At 42.3% G+C, this 23660-nt stretch overlaps 2 protein-coding genes across 2 annotated transcripts; one reads left to right on the top strand and one right to left on the bottom strand.

Annotated features, from left to right (window-relative positions):
- Positions 1–253: 253 nt before the first annotated feature.
- On the bottom strand, positions 254–13063 carry LOC109906438 (uncharacterized). Its single transcript, XM_020504142.2, has 4 exons — positions 12858–13063; positions 11875–11975; positions 2407–2574; positions 254–2250 (listed from the first exon to the last, which is right to left on the bottom strand). The coding sequence occupies exons 1-4, from the start codon at positions 12967–12969 to the stop codon at positions 1798–1800; spliced, it is 834 nt and encodes a 277-aa protein (XP_020359731.1). The 5' UTR covers positions 12970–13063; the 3' UTR covers positions 254–1797.
- Positions 13064–14537: 1474 nt separating this feature from the next.
- Positions 14538–21827, top strand: LOC116354068 (uncharacterized). Its single transcript, XM_031793092.1, has 4 exons — positions 14538–14548; positions 14875–14969; positions 21154–21369; positions 21490–21827. Exons 1-4 carry the CDS (start codon positions 14538–14540, stop codon positions 21825–21827), a joined length of 660 nt encoding a protein of 219 aa, XP_031648952.1.
- The last annotated feature ends 1833 nt before the right edge of the window (positions 21828–23660 follow it).

Raw genomic sequence — 23660 nt, 5'->3', positions numbered from 1 at the left:
AGGTGATTATAACATGTATTGCCTCAGATGTGTGAATGCTTATGTAAATGCATAATTTCTATATTTAAGTTAATACATATTTGAAAAAATGTAAAAACATGTTTTCACTTTGTCATTATGGGGTATTGTGTGTGGATGGGTGAGAATTTTAAAAGAATCCTTTCTGAATTCAGTCTAACAAAAAATTGTAAAATAAATCAAGGGGTATGAATACTTTCTGAAGGCACGACAAATTGGATATTGTTTCATCATGTCAAATCAATTCAAATTTTATTAGTCACATGCGCCGAATACAACAGGTGTAGACATTACAGTGAAATGCTTACTTACGAGCCCCGAACCAACAATGCTGTTTCAGAAAAGTATGGATAAGAATAAGAGATGAAAATAACAAGTAATTCAATAGCAGCAGTAAAATAACAATAGCGAGACTATATACAGGGGGGTACCGATACAGAGTCAATATGCGGGGGCACCAGTTAGTTTAGGTAGTATGTACATGTAGGTAGAGTTATTAAAGTGACTATGCATAGATGACAACAGATAGTAGCAGTGGTGTAAAGAGGGGGTGGGGGGGGCACTGAAAATAGTCTGGGTAGCCATTTGACTAGATGTTCAGGAGTCTTATGGCTTGGGGGTAGAAGCTGTTTAGAAGACTCTTGGACCTAGACTTGGCGCTCTGGTACCACTTGCCGTGCGGTAGCAGAGAGAACAGTTTATGACTAGGGTGGCTAGAGTCTTTGGCAATTTCAGGGCCTTCCTCTGACGCCGCCTGGTATAGAGGTCCTGGATGGCAGGAAGCTTGGCCCCAGTGATGTACTGGGCCGTTCGCACTACCCTCTGTATTGCCTTGTGGTCGGAGGCTGAGCAGTTGCCATACCAGGCAGTGATGCAACCAGTGGTGCGGCTGTAGAACGTTTTGAGGGGGAATAGGTTTTGTCGTGCCCTCTTCACAATTGTCTTGGTGTGCTTGGACCATGTTAGTTTGTTGGTGATGTGGACACCAAGGATCATGTGATCTGGTTTATGTAAAAGTGTTGAGAGTCATGCAAAGCGCTATACAAATTAAATGTGTTATTATTACTATCATTTCTGTTAATACTATCATTATTATCATTATTATATAACTATTATTAAATATGTGTATTTGTTTGATGATTCATTGTTCTTGTACCCAGTGGGAAATCATTGATAAAGGAAACAATATCACAATACTGGTAGCATATTTAGAAGAGGACCCCTTGAACAATACCTAGGGTTAGGGTTGACAATAACATAATTATAGAAATATTATCAGAAATGTAGGTCTCATACAACAACCGCATTCATAAAACGTTTTCTAAAACATCCAGGTTATTTTAAGGGGGCAAACATTTCTGTTGACCATTGATTACATTGTTGAAATTATTATTATTTATATTTGCGTTTTTTGCGTTTTTTGCGTTATTTGCGTTTTTTGCGTTTTTTGCGTTATTTGCGTTATTTGCGTTATTTGCGTTATTTGCGTTTTTGTTTCAGGCACAGATAAAACAACAAAAATACATCAGATAATAATCAGTAGTATATGTATTGTTAATCATGAAACATTATAGAATCTAATACATTATTACACATTCTTACACATGTATTACTACGCACATATTGACTTTATACACAATTTGAGTAAGGTACCAAGACATTTTCAATAATATTTGTGTGTTAATACATGCCAATTTCTGTGCTATTATGCCAGTTCTGCATCAGTGTAAGTAATTCAAGTGCCCGTAGGAAGGAAAGTGGTACACCTGGATAAAATCTTTATTTATCACTCCATGAGGGTATAGAAGTCTGCCTGGGGGCCACACCAGCAGAGCAGCCTATGAAGTATTTGCTGGTCTTCAAGCACTCAGTTGTGAGCTTAAGGCAAACAAAACAGAACTCTTTATTGCAATTCTTGCATTCTATATTTTTACAGCCAGTTTTATCGTGTTCTAACAATGCACCACAAGTGGGACAGGCACGTGTGGATGGGCAGCCGGTGACCCCCTGGACATCAGCAAATGTGACAGTAGGGCAGGTCTTCAGCAGTTCCAGATCAGTCATGCAGTCATCGTTGTCACAGTGGTCAGAACTCTGTTGTGAACCTTTCCACTGCTGCAGGCACAGCCAGCAGAACTCGTACAGCTGGCCTTTTTCTGCTGAGCACACTGTGCAGTGGACTCTCAGGTTGGAGAGGTCAGTCCTTGCAACATATGAGTTGCAGCCTGGACACTTGTTTGAGGTGGGGTGTGTAGGATAATAAGTACAAATGAATACTAAATAGGCTTGATTCTGTCCTGCAACATTGCATACTCACAGTTCTTTGAAAAGTGATAGTTTGAACGACTGGATAGTTGAATGCATAAAACAATTTCAGAAAATACTGACCGATTTGTAAGAGTTCTGGGCTGAAACCAAGTCAGCCATTGTCTCCTCAAATTTCTTCATCTCCTCAGGAGTCAGAAGAGCCAGTTTACGCACTTCTGTGTAAGACCACTCCGCACCACATATTTCACCATCTTCACGTGATGCAGGGCAAATGAATGTGCACTTTTTCTGGAATCACAAAATACAGTTTGTGGTCAGCGGTGATAAATACAAAATACTCTATTCAAATAGCTTTGTTCTTGATCTTGACGGCAAGTTATAAGCTTCAGAAATTCAGAACAATTGTGTATTCTGAAAAGTGTGTTATTTCATAGTTTTGATGTCTTCACTGTTATTCTAATGTAGAAAATAGTAAAAAGAAAAGAAAAACCCTGGAATGAAGAGACTTTTGACTAGTACTGTAAGTATTCAGACCCTCAAATCAAATGTTATTGGTCACATGCACATGGTTAGCAGATGTTAATGTGAGTGTAGCGAAATGCTTGTGCTTCTAGATCCGACAGTGCAGTAATATCTAACAAGTAATCTATTACCCAACAACTACCTAATACACAAAAATCTAAAGGGGTGAATGAGAATATGTACATATAAGTATATGGATGAGCGAGGTCCGAGCGGCATAGGCAAGATGCAGTAGATTGTATAAAATACAGTACATAAATGTGATAAGAGTAATTTAAGAAATGTAAACATTATTAAAGTGGTGTTATTTAAACTGGCATTGTTTAAAGTGACTAGTGACAACATAACTGTATCTCTTAATGTAAAAATGTGCTAGTTGTCAGAGTCACATCCAAATGTGGGGGAAAATCTAGGATTAAATATGAAACTATTTGTGAGAAGATGTAATGTGATGTTAACCAAGTCCGTGAGCACAGACACTACGACGGCGTCATGGACCGAACCTTTTCCCAGAAGTGTATACATTTATATTAACCTGTTGAGTGTAGGGGGCAGTATTTTGATGTTTGGATGAAAAACGTACCCAAATGAAACTGCCTATTTCTCAGGCCCAGAATCTAGAATATGCATATAATTGTCAGATTAGGATAGAAAACACTCTAAAGTTTACAAAACTGTCAAAATATTGTCTGTGAGTATAACAGAACTGATTTTGCAGGCGAAAACATGAGGAAAATCCAACCTGGAAGTGCTGTTTTTCCTGAAAGCTCTCTGTTCCATTGCCTGCCTTCGCTCCATTTAAAGGGATATCAACCAGATTCCTTTTCCTAAGGCTTCCACATGTTGTGACCATGTCTTAAGACATAGTTTCAGGCTTTATTTTGAAAAATGAGCGAGAAAGATCACATCGCGTCATTGGATGGCTGGGTGCCAGCAGCGTTTTGCATGAGCAACAGCTTGGAACAGACATTTTCTCTCTCTCTCCTATTGAAGAAGCTACAGTCCCGGTTGAAATATTATCGATTATATATGGTAAAAATAACCTGAGGATTGATTATAAAAAAACGTTTGACATGTTACTACGAACTTTACGGATACTATTTGGAATTTTCGTCTGCCCGGTCGTGACCACTCGAACCTGTGGATTTTTGAACATAACGCGCCGACCAAATGGAGGTATTTTGGATATAAAAATAATCTTTATGGAACAAAATGAACATTTATTGTGTAACTGGGAGTCTTGTGAGTGCAAACATCCGAAGATCATCATAGGTAAGCGATTCATTTTATTGCTTTTCTGACATTCGTGACCAATCTACTTGGCTGCTAGCTGTTTGTAATGCTTGCTGAGAGAGATGTCCTTACATAAACACTTGGTATGCTTTCGCCGAAAAGCTGTTTTGAAATCTGACACGCCAGGTGGATTAACAACAAACTAAGCTGTGTTTTGCTATATTGCACTTGTGATTTCATGAAAATGAAATATTTTTAGTAATTTAATTTGAATTTGGCACTCTGCAATTCAGCGGCTGTTGATGAAAATGATCCCGCTAACGGGATGGGTGAATCAAGAAGATAAGTCAAAGAAGTAAGGACTAGGAGTCCCCACGTTGAAATGGCTACAACTCTATTACCAAAGGACAAGACCAGACAGTGTGGCGCATTGGCAACATGGCTGGAAATGGTTCAACTCTGAGACTATCGATCACTACAGAATAAGTGTGAAATCCTAGGCCGTCAAACAACCGGCCTGCAACTGGAAATGTAAGTAGCGTAGGATGAGAATACCGACAACCGCGGAACCATCTATTCTAACAGACCAACTCTAAGAACAATGGTACTCAGAAAGATCCATTCTCAAGAACATTTCTCCCAGCAACGACCATTGGTACACCTGATGTAACCATTATAAACACAACCAGAGAATTTCTGTCGACTGACTCCCCTGCAGACGGACCTGCGATTTCAACAGAGAGACAACAAGACATACGGGCGTAAATATACACATTGCAATTATTTTCAAATGAGCGGCCGTTCATGTGCTAAGTATTAGCATTTCAATTAGTATAATTATTAACTGTGTATTGTGGGTCCATTCTGTCTTTCCCACTCTTTACCTGTCACCACCCCTTTCCATTGTCTACCAAGCCATCAGATTGGTTTAGCCAACTTGGGACTTTTTATTGCATTGTGTTAGTAACCAATAACTATACTCTTTGTTATGTATTTCTGTGATTATTTAGTTAGTTAGTAAAAAAATAATAAAGCCATATTGTATATTGCTGATTCATAATTTAGACTAGGGTTCGTGCAGACAAGCAATAATTTTATGACGTTCAGAATGAGACAGACAGAGGTAATAATCATTAATAGAAGACTGTAATCGATAACATATGAAAATATCTGAAGAGTTATATTCGGGAAATATTAACTCTGTAAACATTTTCCCGTGGTGCCCCGACTTCCTCGTTGAATGTTTACATGATTAGTTTAATCCCGTAATAATCAAACCTAGAACTGATTTGATATAAATAAGTCTTAACATTGTCACGTTCTGACCTTTATTTCCTTTGTTTTGTCTTCATTTAGTATGATCAGGGCGTGAGTTGGGGTGGACTGTCTATGTTTGATTTTCTATGTTTGGTTTCTGTTTCGGCCTATGGTTCTCAATCAGAGGCAGGTGTCGTTAGTTGTCTCTGATTGAGAATCATACTTAGGTAGCCTGGGTTTCACTGTTGGTTTGTGGATGTTTGTTTTCCGAGTCAGTGTTTGTCACCACACAGAACTGTTTCGTTGATGCACGTTATTTTTGTTTTGTTCGAGTGTTCAGTTGTTTTCGTAATAAATAATTATGGACACTTACCACGCTGCGTTTTGGTCCGATCCCTGTTACTCCTCTTCAGACGAAGAGGAGATCTGCCGTTACAAACATTTTAATGATAGTCCAGTCACGACAGGGGTGTTGTGTGTAAATTTGAGGAAAGAATATATTTAATACATTTTAGAATAACAAAATGTGGAAAAAGTCAAGGGCCTGTATACTTTCTGAACGCACTGTATGCATAGGCCTATATGTGTGCCCAAGCCTTGAAAAAAAACAATTAAAATAATGATTGTGCTCTTCTTTATACAATGCATATTACGCAATGCAGAAAAGCATAAAAAAACTGATTTAATGTCTTTAATTGGTCTAGCCTAAATTCAAAAATTAAACAAATTCTAGTAATCACCTTTGAGTGTGGTCTGTAAGCTTACTGGATGGACTGGTTATCTTATGCTACACTGAAGTTTCTATTCATGAGTCTGGGAGACGATGCTGTTGGTTCATTGATTTTGCATGGCGGGTTTCAGAGTTCGTCTATAATAGTGAATTTGATAATGGGCCATTCTAAATCGAAACTATTTTAACATATTAGTAAAGACAATATTACATTGAGAGTAGTCTGATGATCACTTGAGGAGAGAACAGTGTGTGCAGCCTGAGGCAAGCTTTAAAGAAAAATCAATAGCCTACAGTCACATCATGCAGCCCATATATGTTTTGATTTCTAAGACATTCAAAGGTTTGTATCATTCCCAACGAAAGTTGCCAAATAGCTCTAAATCTAGGGTAGCCTATGGGACATGTTTCATGTCAAAAGTTTGATCACTTTTACGCTTGTGGGTTCAATCCCCTCGGGGGCCCAGTACAAAAACGTATGCACTCCTAACTGTAAGTTGCTCTGGATAAGAGCGTCTGAAAAGACCATTTCGGTTCTCACATAGAAATAAGTTGCATTTGCAAAGTATTTCAACAAACTGGAAAACATACGGTACCAGTCTAAAGTTTGGACACATCTACTCATTCAAGGGTTTTTCTTTATTTTTTCTATAGTAGTGAAGACATCAAAACTATGAAATAACTCATTTGGAATCATGTAGTAACCAAAAAAGTGTTAAACAAATCAAAATATATTTTATATTTGAGATTCTTCAAAGTAGCCACCCTTTACCTTCATGACAGCTTTGCACACTCTTGGCATTCTCTCAACCAGCATCATGAGGTAGTCACCTGGAATGATTCTCGGCAGGTTGCCTAGTGGTTAGAGTGTTGGGCCAGTAACCGAAAGGTTGCTAGATCGAATCCCCGAGCTGACAAGGTAAAAATCTGTTGTTCTGCCCCTGAACAAGACAGTTCAGTTCACTGTACCTAGGCCATCATTGCAAATTAGAATTTGTTCTTAACGGACTTGCCTAGTTAAATAAAAAAATGATTTAAAAAATAACAGGTGTGCCTTGTTCAAAGTTAATTTGTGGAATTTATTTCCTTCTTAATGTGTGTAAGCCAATCAGTTGTATTGTGACAAGGTAGGAGTGGTACAGAAGACAGCCTTTTTTTGCAAAAGACAAAGTCCATATTATGGCAAGAACAGCTCAAATAAGCAAAGAAAAAGGACAGTCCATAATTACTTTAAGACACGAAGAGTCCAGCTGTAGGCCTGTTGTAAGGCAGGTCCTCACCAGCTGTAGGCCTGTTGTAAGGCAGGTCCTCACCAGACATCACCGGCAACAACGTTGCCTATGGGCACATACCCACCGTCGCTGGACCAGACAGGACAGGCAAAAAGTGCTCTTCTCTGACGAGTTGTGGTTTTGTCTCATCAGGGGTGATGGTCGGATTTGTGTTTATCGTTGAAGGAATGAGCTTTACACCGAGGCCTGTCCTCTAGAGCGGGATCGATTGTGAGGTGGAGGGTCCATCATGGTCTGGGGCGGTGTGTCACAGCATCATCGGACTGAGCTTGTTGTCATTGCAGTCAATCTCAACGCTGTGCATTACAGGGAAGACATTCTCCTTTCTCATGTGGTACTCTTCCTGCAGGCTCATACTGACATGACCCCCCAGCATGACATTGCCACCAGCCATACTGCTCGTTCTGTGCGTGATTTCCTGCAAGACAGGAATGTCAGTGTTCTGCGATGGCCAGCGAAAAGCCCGGATCTCAATCCCATTGAGCACGTCTGCGACCTGTTGGATCGGAGGGTGAGGGCTAGGGCCATTCCCTCCAGAAATGTCCGGGAACTTGCAGGTGCCTTGGTGGAAGAGTGGGGTAACATCTCACAGCAAGAACTGGCAAATCTGGTGAAGTCCATGAGGAGGAGATGGACTACAGTACTTAATGTAGCTGGTGGCCACACCATATACTGACTGTTACTTTTGTTCAAGGACACATTATTCCATTTCTGTTCGTCACATGTCTGTGGAACTTGTTCAGTTTATGTCTCAGTTGGTGAATCTTGTTATGTTCATACAAATATTTCCAGATGTTAAGTTTGCTGAAAATAAACGCAGTTGGCAATGAGAGGACGTTTCTTTATTTGTTGAGTTCATATGTGTTGGAGTGTCAGTGCAGTGTATGCGGGTAGAGTCCAGTGAGTGTGTGGGTAGAGTCCAGTGAGTGACTATGCATAGATAATAGACAGTGGGTAGCAGCATTGTAAAAACAGATTGGGGGGGTGTCAATGTAAATAGTCCGGGTGGCCATTTGATTAATTGTTAAGCAGTCTTATGGCTTGGGGGTAGAAAGCTGTTGAAAAGCCTTTTGGTCCAAGACTTGGCGCTCCAATACTATTCAATGTGCGGTAGCAGAGAGAACAGTCCGTGACTTGGGTGCCTGGAGTCTTTGACAATTTTTAGGGCTTTCTTCTGACACGGCCTAGTATATAAGTCCTGAATGGCAGGAAGCTTGGCCCCAGTGATGTACTGGGCGGTACGCACTACCCTCTGTAGTGCCTTACGGTCAGACGCCGAGCAGTTGCCAAACCAGGCGGTGATGCAACCGGTCAGGATGCTCTCAGTGGTGCAGCTGTAGAACTTTTTGAGAATCTGGGGACCCATGCCACATTGTCTCCTGGGGGGGGGGGGGGGGGAAGGTGTTGTAGTGCCCTCTTCATGATTGTCTTTGAGTGTTTGGACCATGATAGTTTGTTGGTGATGTGGACACCAAGGAATTTGAAACTTTCGAACCGCTCCACTAAAGCACCGTCGATGGGCCTGTTTGGTCCTCCTTTTCCTGGAGTCCACGATCAGATCCTTTGTCTTGCTCACATTGAGGGAGAGGTTGTTATCCTGGTACCACACTGCCAGGTCTCTGACCTCGTCTCTATAGGCTGTCTCATCATTGTCGGTAATGAGGCCTACCACTGTTGTGTCGTCAGAAAACGTAATGATGGTGTTGGAGTCGTGTTTGGTCACGCATTTGTGGGTGAACACGGAGTACAGGCGTGGGACTAAGCACGCACCTCTGAGGGGCCCCAGTGTTGAGGATCAGCGTGGCAGATGTGTTGTTGCTTACCCTTACCACCACGGCGGATCATCAGGAAGTCCAGGATCCAGTTGCAGAGGGCAGTGCTTAGTCTTAGGGTCCTTAGCTTAGCGATGAGCTTTGAGGGAACTATGGTGTTGAACGCTGAGCTGTAGTCAATGAACAGCATTCTCACATAGGTGTTCCTTTTGTTGGGGCGGTATGTGAATTGGAGTGTGTCTAGGGAATCCGGGATGATGCTGTTAATGTGAGCCATGACCAGCCTTTCAAAGCACTTCATAGCTACCGACGTGAGTGCTACAGGGCAGTAATCATTTAGGCAGGTTACCTTCACTTCCTGGTCTGCTTGAAACATATTATTACAGACTCAGTCAGGGAGAGGTTGAAAATGTCAGTGAAGTTGCTCCACGCATCCTTTGAGTACACGTCCTGGTAATCCGTCAGGCCCTTCAGCTTTGTGAATGCTGACCTGTTTAAAGGTCTTGCTCACATCGGCTACAGAGAGCGTTATCACACAGTCGTCCGGAACAGCTGGTGCTCTCATGCATGCTTCAGTGTTGCTTGCGTTTAAGCGAGCACAAAAGGCATTTAGCTCATCTGGTAGGCTCGCGCTACCGGGCAGCTCACGGCTGGGTTTCCCTTTGTAGTCTGTAATAGTTTTCATGCCATGCCATATTGGACGAGCATCAGAGCCAGTGTAGTAGGACTCAATCTTAATCCTGTATTGACACTTTGCCTGTTTGATGGTTCGTCTGAAGGCGTAGCGGGATTTCTTATAAGCATCCGGATTAGTGTCCCGCTGCTTGAAAGCGGCAGCTCAACGCGGATGCTGCCTGTATTCCATGGTTTCTGGTTGGGATATGTACGTACGGTCACTGTTGGGATGATGTCGTTGATGCATTTATTGATGAAGCCGATGACTGAGGTGGTATACTCCTCAATACTATTGGATAAATCCCGGAATGTATTCCAGTACTGTAGCGTAGCGTCCGCGTCATCTGACCACTTCCGTATAGAGTCACTGGCACTTCCTGCTTTAGTTTTTGCTTGTAAGCAGGAATCAGGAGGATAGAATTATGGTCAGATTTGCCAAATATGGATGAGGGAGAGCTTTGTATGCATCTCTGTGTGTGGAGTTTTTTCCCCTTTGGTTACACATGTGACATGCTGGTGGAAATGATGTAAAACTGATTTCAGTTTGCCTGCATTAAAGTCCCCGGCCACTAGGAGCACCGATTCTGGATGAGCATTTTCTTGTTTGCTTATGGCCTTATACAGCTGGTTGAGTGCAGTCTTAGAGCCAGCATTGGTTTGTGGTGGTAAATAGACAGCTATGAATAATATAGATGGGAACTCTCTTGGTAGATAGTGTGGTGTACAGCTGATAATAAGGTACTCTACCTCAAGTGAGCAAAACCTCAAGACGTCTATCTACCAAGCGCTATGATGAAACTGGCTCTCATGAGGTCCACCACAGGAAAGGAAGACCCAGAGTTACCTCTGCTGCATGGGATAAGTTCATTAGACTTAACTGCACCTCAGATTGCAGCCCAAATAAATTATTCACAGAGTTCAAGTAACAGACGTCTCAACTTTGACTGTTCAGAGGAGACTGCGTGAATCAGGCCTTCATGGTCGAATTGCTGAAAAGAAACCACTACTCAAGGACACCAATAAGAAGGATAATTGCTTGGGCCAAGAAACACGAGCAATGGACATTAGACCGGTGGAAATCTGTCCTTTGGTCTGACGAGTCCAAATTTGAGGTATTTGGTTCCAACCGCCATTTCTTTATGAGATGTACTGTAGGTGAACGGATGATCTCCGCATGTATGGTTCCCACCGTGAACCATGGAGGAGGAGGTGTGATGGTGTAGGGGTGCTTTGATGGTGACATGGTCTGTAATTTATTTAGAATTCAATGCACACTTAACCATTAAGGGTACCACAGCATTCTGCAGCAATACAACAGGACAATGACCCAAAACACACCTCCAGGCTGTGTAAGGGCTATTTGACCAAGGAGAGTGGTGGAGTGCCTCATCATCTGACCTGGCCTACACAATCACCTGAGATCAACCCAATTGAGATGGTTTGTGATGAGTTGGACCGCAGAGTGAAGGAAATGCAGCCAGCAAGTGCTCAGCAAATGTGGCTACTCCTTCAAGACTGTTGGAAAAGCATTCCTCATGAAGCTGGTTGAGAGAATGCCAAGAGTATGCAAAGCTGTCATCGAGGCAAAGGGTGGCTACTTTGAAGAATCTAAAATATATTTTGATTTGTTTATCACATTTTTTGGTTACTACATGATTCCATATGTGTTATTTCATAGTTTTGATGTCTTCACTATTATTCTACAATGTAGAAAAGTAATAATAAAGAAAAACCCTTGAATGAGGAGGTGTCCAAACTTTTGACTGTATATCAAGTATTTTTATTTGAAATAGTTGGTGTTGAGCTGGAGTATGGCGACTGCTATACTCAATTGATGTCCCTAGGCGAAAAGGGCAGGTGCTCCAGCATCCCCAGTGCTCTATCTGTGCACATGCCTGTACTGTCATACAATTATGGCTGAAGACAGATGGTGCGCTGAAGACAACTAGGGGGAAAAACGGGTAAAATAATGACCAGTGATTTTGAGGTCAGAAAGTCAGAGTTCGAAAAAGAGGCCAGATTTCCCAGCTTGGAATTCCGAGTTGGATGAATTTTCCCTGTCGGAGCTTGTTTTCTTCCAGAGTTCCTAGCTGCATAAGTAGCCTACCTTGTCGAGTAGGCTAAGGCACCATCCGGTCAATGACTCTGGGGTGACAGCGTGACCACAGGACATCTCTGCCCTCAGAGACTCATATATAACCCCGCCAACTGAAACACAGCACAAACAATATGTTTCTCTTTTGAATTTGACCTACTGGTATTCCCTTTTAAATGAGCATTTTCTGTAATGGAGGTCACAGATGCTCATATCTAAGGTTATAACCCAGGAAAAATGATTTACTAAAGTTATATGATTAATTATTTTGCTTACAATGTAATTTCCTTTCATTTAAATCGTCAATTGTCATTTTGAATTTAGACACACCAAATGTCCAATCGAATCCTAAAATGTATGACATACGAAATGGGTACGAATAACTAATAATTGTTTTAAATATAGACCCCTCCACCAATAACAGTTTTCCGCTGGGGGGAATGCTCAATCTTTGTAATGAGGGATTTTCAAAGCGGTAACACCTATGACAAACTTAAAGACATATTATATTTGTAGAATCAGTATAATATTGTAATACCCCTAATTGATTGAATGTTTATATACAAGGTATGAAATACTTGTTTACTTTCTAGCATTAAAAATAATAGATAAATACCATAAAACTCTACTGAGTCACTGCTGGGACAGGCTAATTTGCTTACCCATCAGAACATTAAATGCTGCAGTATAAATTGTCTATAATATTTTTTCATTGATAAGCCGTTCAATATGAACAAAAACATTTGTAGTTATTTGTAATTTTAAAGGGTTTTTCATGGTTGCAAAGGCGAGTGACGCAAATGCCACCGCAATTGAAGAACGACCCATATGCAACATGTATCTGATATGTAAACCTATAAGCTTCGATTACATTTTTTATGTAAACGCTTTAGTTCTTGCCACAGTTGTCATTAGGGTAACATAGCATGCAGAACAAAGTATTAGCTTAATTTACTCTTCAATTGTCTAACGTCTTAAACTAATGAAAATCTTACTAATGTCGTCATCTCTGTTCACAAACTTGAGCGTCTTGTCTCCGGGGTCATAACATTTCTCTTTCTCCTGCTTCTCTTTCTTCTGGTATTGGGTTGTTTTGCTGTTCCCCATCTTGTCTTTCAACTGCTGCTATCACTATGCTGTGAAGTGAGTTATGAATCTGACTTAGCAAGTGAGCCAAGTCTGCTCGCTGGCTATTGCTTACAGCTGCTTTCAGCTTTCACTTTTTCTTTCATGTCAGTGTTTATAATAGGACACCAGACTGAAATTGACCTCCAGGGGCAGACTGGGACCAGAAATTGCCTTGGCATTTCTGGCCCATTTTTAACCTTGAGGCCTCCACACAGGACATTTTTTTCCTTGAGGCCACCATACCGGCCAATTATTATAATTTTTTTGTGCAAATTGCAACTGACAGATTCCCAAAAGCGACAGAGACAGGACACAGCATTGCTCAGCCCATTCCAAGCTCTTCTCTGTCCAGGCACCCCAATGGTGAAACTAGGACAGTGGAGTCCTACCTGAAACCTTACCTCTTCGAAGAATATCTTAAAATAAGCCCACAGAACCCCCTCTCCCACCCCATTGTTTTTCAGTTTGTCATTTTCTTAACCCTATATAGTGACTAAATGACAGCATATGTTTCAAGTATCATGCTAGCTAGTCTTTGATGTTACAGGAGGAATGACAGTAACACAATGCAAACTGATGACCTGGAATAAAATAAACATTTAAGCACAGGCCATTGTCTCATCTAGTTCATATTGCTTTTATACTGTCAGCAAAATATCAAAAGTTACTGAATGTTTGAAAATTATGGATGACATCATTAGAATGCCTTAATTGACTTGATGGATCAGTTTCTCACATAAGCTTACAGGTAAAAAATATATATCTTTATGATTCTGTGTTTCAAATTCACTGCACGACTGATAGGAATTTGATGAATAATGACTAAACAATATCTACATTTAAATAGAACTATAACTAATTAAACTCTACCCTGTTTTACAATATCTGATTAATAATGTTAGTTCATAAGAGATTATGTAGCATGAACAAGGAGTAATTAAACATAAACACCATTCCAACTTAGTTGGAGAGGAATGTGTTGTGTGTTTGAAGTAAGCAAAGAGGCTCATTAACCTATGTTTGAACCCACTCAGCTATAACTCTGTGGCGATTAAATAAGACAGCGAGAGCCTCTCCAGGTTTTCCGTATCTGGAACTGTCTGTTAAGTAATGATAGATAATGGTGAGACTTCAGAAGTTAATCTTGATGTAGCGTGCATGTTAGGAGTGTGCGCTAGTGGGTTGGAATAAACTTTTGAACCTGCTTTGTCTTGGTCGAGAGGAGGAGATTCATTCTATAACCAATGACGTCATATTTTATATATAAACTGTTGTTTGTGGTTCTATGGCAGCGCGCTCCGAGAATAAATACTATTATCTCATTTTGATAAGACTGGTCTCTGTCTATTTTATGCAAATAAGGATCTTACACATTTTTAGAAACAACAGAGTGATTTTAATTGAATTGGTTAAATTAACACATATAGGAATTATGAAGTTCCCGTGACAACGACTGAGGGACCTTACAGATGTGTGGGGTGCAGATATGAGGTAGTCATGAAAAAAATAATGGAGCTGGCACAGGACGTACCGGCTGGGGAGGCGCAATGGAGGCCTGGTGCGTGGAGCCGGCACAGGCGGCACCGGACTGATGACACGCACCTCAGGGCGAGTGCGGGGAGCCGGCACAGGACGTACCGGAATGGGGACGCGCACTGGAGGCCTGGTGCGTGGAGCCGGCACAGGTGGCACCGGACTGATGACACGCACCTCAGGGCGAGTGCGGGGAGCCGGCACAGGACGTACAGGGCTGGGGAGGCGCACTGGAGGCCTGGTGCGTGGAGCCGGCACAGATGGCACCGGACTGATGCCACGTTCTTCAGGCCAAATGTGGTGCAGAACATACCAAACTAACATTTCTCTCCTTTCTCTCTCCTCCAACAGCTCCATCGCCTCCCCAACAGTCTCTGGCTCTCTCCTCGGCTCGACCGACAGTGCGTGGAGCGTGGAGCGTGGCCTGGTGCGTGGAGCCGGCACAGGTAGCACCGGACTGAAGTCACGCTCTTCAGGGTGAGTGCGGGGAGCCGGCACAGAATGTACTGGACTGGGAAGGCGTACTGGAGGCCTGGTGAGTGGAGCCGACACAGGTGGCACCGGACTGAAGACACGCTCTTCAGCACGCCTGCTCTGCAGCATGCTCCTTACCAACACCTCTCTCCGGTATCCCTCTCTGGTATCCCCATGGAAGGACCCCGGCGTCGTCGCTGCCCTTCCATCTTCCTTGGCGATTCACTCCAAGGAAGGGTCTCGCATCCTCCTAGGATTTCCTCCCATGTCCAAAAGTCCTTTATCTCCATAACACGCTGCTTGGTCCTGCGTTGGTGGGATATTTTAAGGAGCGAACCAAGGCACAGTGTGTGTAAAGCTCCATATCTTTTATTTCAAAGTGAAACTACAAAAACCAACAAACATACAACGAACGTGAAGTACAGTGCGCACACAGACGCTAACTGAAACAATATCCCACAAAGCAGGTGGGAACAAATGACAACTTAAGTATGATCCCCAATTAGAGACAACAATAAACAGCTGCCTCTAATTGGGAACCATTCTCACCAACAAACATAGAAATACAAAATACTAGATAACCCCCCTAGTCACGCCCTGACCTAAAACACAATAGAGAACCCAGAGGGTTACTATTTTCTACATTGTGGAATAATAGTGAAGATATTAAAACTATGAAATAACACATATGGAATCATGTAGTAACCAAGAAAGTATTCATCAATTTATAATTTTTATTTGAGATTCTTCAAAGTAGCCACCCTTTGCCTTGATGACAGCTTTGCATGCTCTTGGCATTCTCTCAACCAGATTCATGAGGAATGCTTTTCTAACGGTCTTGAAGGAGTTCCCACATGTGCTGAGCACTTGTTGGCTGCTTTTCCTTCACTCTGCAGTCCAAATCATCACAAACCATCTCAACTGGGTTGAGGTAAGGTGATTGTGGAGGCCTGGTGATCTGATGCAGCACTCCATCACTCTCCTTGGTCAAATAGTCCTTACACAGCCTGGAGGTGTGTTTTGGATCATTGTCCTGTTAAAAAACAAATGATAGCCCAACTAAGCGCAAACCAGATTTGGACTCATCAGACCAAAGGACAGATTTCCACCCGTCTAATGTCCATTCCTCATGTTTCTTGTTCAAGCAAGTCTCTTCTTCTTATTGGTGTTCTTTAGTAGTGGTTTCTTTGCAGCAATTCATCCATGATGGCTTGATTCACGTATTCATCGACCTGGCCACGGCTTTCGACTATCAATCACCACATTCTTATTGGCAGACTCGACAGCCTTGGTTTCTCAAATGATTGCCTCGCCTGGTTTACCAACTACTTCTCGAATAGAGTTCAGTGTGTCAAATCGGAGGGCCTGTTGTCCGGACCTCTGGCAGTCTCTATGGAGGTGCCACAGGGTTCAATCCTCGGGCAGACTCTCTTCTCTGTATACATCAATGATGTCGCTCTTGCTGCTGGTGATTCTCTGATCCACCTCTACGCAGATGACACCATTCTGTATACTCTGGCCCCTCTTTGGACACTGTGTTAACTAACCTCCAGATGAGCTTCAATGCCATACAACTCTCCTTCCGTGGCCTCCAACTGCTCTTAAATGCAAGTTAAACTAAATGCATGCTATTCAACCGATCACTGCCAGCACCTGCTCGCCATCCAGCATCACTACTCTGGACAGCTCTGACTTAGAATACGTGGACAACTACAAATACCTGGGTGTCTGCTTAGACTGTAAACTCTCCTTCCGGACTCACATTAAGCATCTCCAATCCAAAATTAAATCTAGAATTGGCTTCCTATATCGCAACAAAGCATCCTTCACTCATGCTGCCAAACATACCCTCGTAAAACTGACCATCCAACCAATCCTCGACTTTGGTGATGTCATCTATAAAATAGCCTCCAACACTCTACTCAACAAAGTGGATGCAGTCTATCACAGTGCCATCCGGTTTGTCCCTAAAGCCCCATACACTACCCACCATTGCGACCTGTACGTTCTCATTGGTTGGCCCTTGCTTCATACTCGTCGCCAAACCCACTGGCTACAGGTTATCTACAAGTCTCTGCTAGGTAAAGCCCCGCCTTATCTCAGCTCACTGGTCACCATAGCAGCACCCACTTGTAGCACGCGCTCCAGCAGGTATATCTCACTGGTCACCCCCAAAGCCAATTCCTCCTTTGTTCGTCTTTCCTTCCAGTTCTCTGCTGCCAATGACTGGAACGAACTGCAAAAATCTCTGAAGCTGGAAAAGCTTATGTCCCTCACTAGCTTTAAGCACCAGCTGTCAGAGCAGCTCACAGATTACTGCACCTGTACATAGGCTATCTATAATTTAGCCCAAACAACTACCTCTTCCCCTACTGTATTTATTTATTTTGCTCCTTTGCACCCCATTATTTCTAATTCTACTTTGCACATTCTTCCTCTGCAAATCTACCATTCCAGTGTTTTACTTGCTATATTGTATTTACTTCGCCACCATGGCCTTTTTTTTGCATTTACCTCCCTTATCTCACCTCATTTGCTCAGATTGTGTATAGACATATTTTTCTGCTGTATTATTGACTGTATGTTTTGTTTATTCCATGTGTAACTCTGTGTTGTTGTATGTGTCAAATTGCTATGCTTTATCTTGGCCAGGTCGCAGTTGCAAATGAGAACTTGTTCTCAACTAGCCTACCTGGATAAATAAAGGTGAAATAAATGTTTTTTTTTCATTCACGCAGTCTCCTCTGAACAGTTGATATTGAGATGTGTCTGTTACTTGAACTGTGAAGCATTTATTTGGGCTGCTGTCACGACTCCTACCGAAGGTGGCTTCCCTTCCTGTTCGGGTGGCGCTCGGCGGTCGTTGTCACCGGCCTACTAGCTGCCACTGATCCTTTTCCCCCTTTCTGTTGATTGGTTTCACCTGTTTTGTGCTTAGGCTGATTAGTCGGGCTATAATTACCAGGAGGCCCGCCTGCTCTTTGTGCGGGATTGTTTTGTGTGACTTGTGTGCATGAATGAGGTTTACATGTTTACCATTTCATGGGGTCTTGCTGAACTGTTTAAGTCCCTGTGTCTTTTTCCACCTGTGTTTCGTGGGTATTTATTTTCTGTTTTTGTGGTATTCACTAGACAAGACTGTTTCGTTTGTTCCTTCTTCCTAGTTGTTATTTTGTTTAGTGTTCAGTTTTGATTATATTAAAAATCAACAGCATCCTCCCAGATACCTTAGACCCACTCCAATTCGCATACTGCCCCAACAGATCCACAGATGACACAATCTCAGTCGCAATCCACACTGCCCTTTACCACCTGGACAAAAGAAACACCTATGTGAGAATGTTGTTTATCGACTACAGCTCAGTGTTCAACACCATGGTGCCCACGAAGCTCATCACTAAGCTAAGGACCCTGGGACTAAACACCTCCCTCTGCAACTGGATCCTGGACTTCCTGACGGGCCACCCCCAGGCGGTAAGGGTAGGCAACAAGTCTGCTTCGCTGATTCTCAACACGGGCCCCTCGGGTGTGTACTTAGTCCCCTCCTGTTCTCCCTGTTCACCCTGTTCGACCATCATTAAGTTTGCTGACGACACAACAACTGATCACAGACAACGATGAGACAGCCTATAGGGAGGAGGTCAGAGACCTGGCAGTGTGGTGCCAGGACAACAACCTCTCCCTCAATGTGAGCAAGACAAAGGAGCTGATCGTGTACCACAGGAAATGGCAGGCCAAACAGGCCCCCATTAACATCGACGGGGCAGTAGTAGAGCGGGTCGAGTTCCTTGGTGTCTACATCACCAACGATGTGTCATGGTCCAAACACACCAAGACAGTCGTGAAGAGGGCATGACAAAGCCTTTTCCCCCTGAGGAGATTGAAAGGTCCTGCTATCCAGGACCTATATAATAGGTGGTGTCAGAGGAATGCCCGTAAAATTGTCAGAGACTCCAGTCACCCAAGTCATAGACTGTTTTCTCTGCTCCCGCATGGCAAGCGGTACCAGAGTGCCAACTCTAGGACCAAAAGGCTCCTTAACCTCTCTGGGATCATTCGGGACGTGAGCGTCCCACCTCGCCAACAGCCAGTGAAATTGCAGGGCCAAATTCAAACAACAGAAATCTCAGAATTAAAATTCCTCAAACATACAAGTTATATACACCATTTTAAAGAAACTTCTTGTTAATCCAGACAGTTTACAATTTCAAAAAGCCTTTACGGCGAAAGCACACCACGCGATTATGTTAGGTCAGCGCCCAGCCACAGAAAACCATACAGCCATTTTCTAACCAAGGAGAAGTGTCACAAAAGTCAGATATTGCGTTAAAATGAATCACTTACCTTTGATCTTCATCTGATGGCACTCCCAGAGGGTTTGTGAAGGAGGGTGGTGAGTGTGTGAAGCTGTCTTGTTCTACTGTGTTCAGAGAGAGAAATGGTTGTAGATGTCAAAACCTGTAAACCTAGATGTTGAGCTGATGAGTAGGCCTATACATGAAAAGGTGTGTGGGGCTTTCCTTGCTTTTCAGAGAGAAGAAGGACAATGTCATTTTACCATACAGTATACTGTAGTTCACTTGTCATATTCATTTCTAGTTTACATTTAATCTATCACTCTGATCACTCATTTCCTGGGTTATTCATTTGAACAGTTGACAGACCTGCCATTTTAATGCAAGAACCTTCACACACAGTTAACTTCTAAATAGCTCCTGAACCAGATCTGTAACTTTCTAATTCTGATAAGGCTCAATTTGAGTCACAGCCACAGGAACTGTAGGGTTCCGGTTCGGAGGAAACGCTGGTGTCTTCAGTCACTTTCCAGTGGCTCAGAATGGAACACAGTTCATTTATTTGGCAAGAAATTGTTTCAGTTATAGAATATGAAGTATGTCAACCATACACAATACATATGGCATCAGATGATGACTTTGTTTGGTTACACTGTGTTTACAGAGGAATGGAGTTGTTGGTCGCTGCAGCTTCTAATTCAGTTGTTGCATGAGCCTGAGAAACATTAGAAATCTATATACATTGTGTAGTTTTTTTAACCAAATATATTTTTAGATTCAATACAATTGTATAGTATTACACTTCTAGCTCAATTCCTGTTCTCAGTCTGTCAATGTAATTTAGTCAGTTCTCTTTTTTTCACTCTCTTTAACTCTTTCTCTTTCTCACTCTCTATTTCTCTTTGTATTCCTCTCTATCTCTCATTCTCCCTCTACGTCTGTCTGTCTCCCTCTCTCTCACACACACTCTTATCTGTGTGTCAGTGCTGAGTGCGTTATTCATCTGTGGACACACTCAAGGCGAGTAAATCATCTGAATGTATTTGGCTGCATTTCATCATTAACCATACACAACCACACACATGGTTCACATGGCCAGCAGCATACCACCCTGTATACCACTGCTACCTTGCTTCTGAAGCTAAGCAGGGTTGCTCCTGGTCACTCCCTGGATGGGAGACCAGATGCTGTTGGAGGGCCTGTAGGAGGCATTCTTTCCTCTGGTCTAAAAGTGATTGGGGACACTGCCCTGTGTAGGGTGCTGTCTTTTGGATGGGACATTAAATGGGTGTCCTGACTCTCTGAGGTCATTAAAGATCCCATGGCACTTATCGTAAGAGTAGGGGTGTTAACCCCGGTGTCCTGGCTAAATTCCCAATCTGGCCCTCAAACCGTCACGGTCACCTAATAATCCCCAGTTTACAATTGGCTCATTCATCACCCTCCTCTCCCCTGTAACTATTCCCCAGGTCGTTGCCGCAAATGAGAACGTCTTCTCAGTCAACTTACCTGGAAAAATAAAACAAAGTTCACTAACTAAACTTTCTGAGAACTTCTCTTTAAAGAGTCGTTTGAAATAGCTACTCGTATCCAGTTTTGGTCATGTATAGCATGTAACTAATCTGCAAATCTATGTTTCAGCCCTGCCCAGCTATACTGACAGTAAATATCAACTTATTTTAGAAGAAATAGGGAATTATTTAAGAAAAGTGCAAGGGTGCCAATATATTTGGCTGCAACTGTATGTACACCTAAAATGTACTATCAATACTCTCCGACAGCTAAATCGTTGGAAATGGATACACATGATGTATATCAAATAATGTTCAAATCAGATTAATTTGATGCTCTTTTCTCACAGCTCTGCCCAAAGCTGAACTGAGTGTAGAGCCAAACCCTGTGTACCCTGGAGAGACAGTTACTCTGACGTGTTCAGTAGGGTCTGACAGTATCTGGAACTATCAGTTGGACAAATACAGGAATGATAATGTAGTATCCCAGTCTGTCAGACACACTATAACAGGAGATACTCTCACCATCAGTATAGCTGCTGAGTCTGACCAGGGTCTCTACTGGTGTCAGAGAGAGAGAAGATCCAGACCCACATCTTCACAACCAAGTAATGTTATTACCCTCACTGTGAATGGTGAGTTACTTTGTTGCTGCTGTTGTTGCTGTTGTAGTTTGTGTGTGTCAGTAAAGTGGATCTTTCCACTCAAACCTATTGCAATACCAACAGATTATCAGCCGTCGACTACACTGACATCAGACAAAGAGGACGTATTCACAGGAGACAGTGTGACACTGAGCTGTACTGTAGAGTCTTCTGGATGGAAGTTTTACTGGTACAGAGACAGACCAGACTCTACACCAGTAACCACAACCTCTGGATACTCCTACACACTCAGCTGGGTCAGTGTCTCTGATGGAGGACAGTACTGGTGCAGAGCTGGGAGAGGAGACCCAGTCTACTACACCATGTACAGTGACCCAGTCCAGATAAACATTACTGGTGAGTCTAAAACAGTTTTATGATAAATAAGATGCTATTTTACATTGATAGAAAGTAGGGTATAATATGTTGTCTATTTACTGTATCCCAACAACTGTAGCTAACTTGAAGCTATATTCATGAGTAGAACAATTGATTAATACATATATTTATAATTGTTTGTTCAGTTAGTTGTCTGTGCAGAGAGACCTGTTGCTGTTCTGACTCTCCAACCAAACTGGACCCAGATATTCATTAGAGGTTCTCCTGGTACAGGACTGTTCCCTACAGAGCTGGGTTACCCTCTCTATCAGACAAGTCTTACTCTACAGCCCCTATCTGACAATGTGACTAGTGAAGACTCCTACACTCTGATCCCTGCTGGTCCTACTCCCACAGGAGGATATGTGTGTAGAGCTGGGAGAGGAGACCCAGTCTATTACACACACTACAGTGAACCTCAGTTTCTCTGGTCAGGAGGTAACTAACTGCATTAAAACATATTTAAGTCTCCCTCGTGTATAATATATATTATTTAACTAAAGGTTTGACTCTGTCTCTCATTGTTTTAGATCTGCAGCCTTCAGTGTCTCAGAATAAGTCCCAACACAACTCAACACTTTAGATCAAAGTCTCTCTCACTGACCTGTGAGGAGAAGGTGAACTCTACCAGATTGAGACTGAAGAGATACACAGACAGAGGAGTAGAGTCAGGATGTGTCTCTAACTGGGGATCAATAACAGGGTCCACATGTACCATCAGTTACTCAGACACATGGGACAGTGGAGTGTACTGGTGTGAGTCTGGATCAGGAGAGTACAGTAATGCTGTCAACATCACAGTGGAGGGTACTGGTGTGAGTCTGGATCAGGAGAGTACAGTAATGCTGTCAACATCACAGTGGAGTGTACTGGTGTGAGTCTGGATCAGGAGAGTACAGTAATGCTGTCAACATCACAGTGGCTGGTACGTCTATTGTACGACATTCACACACAAAAACAACATTTCATGATGATAGGATGTTCAATTCTGTAACTGAATTGCATCTCTTATAAAATACAAGATCATAATATTTTAAGGGTGATGACTCCAGTATGCAGATTTACAGTATTATTTATATATTATGTTAAACAGATGGTGATGTGATCCTGGAGAGCCCTGTCCATCCCCTGACTGAAGGAGACTCTGTGACTCTGCGATGCAAATACTGGACAACCAGCTCAAACATCAAGGCTGATTTCTACAAAGATGGAATACTCATCAAGAATGAGACCCCAGGAGAGATGACCATCCCTGCAGTATCCAAATCAGATGAAGGATTCTACAAATGAAAATACCCTGACAAGGGAGAATCACCAGAGAGCTGGATGACAGTGAGAGATGAGAAAACGATGATGATCTCAAGTTACCTTTTCATCATCTGTGTGATAGTTATTTCAGTGTTGATGTTAACATAAGTTTGGATTTGTTCACCATAGAAAATATAACCTCTCAACTAAATTATCAAAAGCTACAGGCCAGTCTATATTCCTATATTACCTCTCTGAGTCTGATGGTGTTGTGCTGTTCTCTCTCCAGCCGTAGCTCCTGGATCCTCTACACCAGTCCTAGTAGGAGTGGTTGTGGGTCTGCTTGTTGCTGGTGTTCTACTGGTCATTCTCCTCGTCCTGCTGTGGAGATTTAAAAACGCCAAAGGTAAGATTTGTATTATTCATCATTTAACTCTGTATTTCATGTTTAGTTCGAAAAATGTGTAATGCCAATAGTTCAATACAGATAATACCTGATATAATAGTTTACATTTCTCATTACAGGATCCTGTTTTAACAGAATATACTCGTGAGTACACCTGTCTCTCAACTATGTTATTTCAGTA

This window comes from Oncorhynchus kisutch, linkage group LG16 (genome assembly GCF_002021735.2).
Source record: "Oncorhynchus kisutch isolate 150728-3 linkage group LG16, Okis_V2, whole genome shotgun sequence".
NCBI classification, from domain to species: domain Eukaryota; kingdom Metazoa; phylum Chordata; class Actinopteri; order Salmoniformes; family Salmonidae; genus Oncorhynchus; species Oncorhynchus kisutch.
Note: the sequence above shows the minus strand (reverse complement) of the source record. Positions and strands in the feature narration are given on the sequence as shown.

Coding starts and splice junctions, on each gene's coding strand:
- LOC116354068 (XM_031793092.1), top strand. Junction 14,970..21,153: donor GGTGCGTGGAGCCGGCACAG/GTAGCACCGGAC, acceptor CTTTTCTCACAG/CTCTGCCCAAAGCTGAACTG. Junction 21,370..21,489: donor TGACCAGGGTCTCTACTGGT/GTCAGAGAGAGA, acceptor TGTGTGTGTCAG/TAAAGTGGATCTTTCCACTC.
- LOC109906438 (XM_020504142.2), bottom strand. CDS start 12,969: ATGGGGAACAGCAAAACAACCCAATACCAGAAGAAAGAGAAGCAGGAG. Junction 2,575..11,874: donor GCCTTAGCCTACTCGACAAG/GTAGGCTACTTA, acceptor TTGTGATTCCAG/AAAAAGTGCACATTCATTTG. Junction 2,251..2,406: donor CCCAGAACTCTTACAAATCG/GTCAGTATTTTC, acceptor ACCTCAAACAAG/TGTCCAGGCTGCAACTCATA.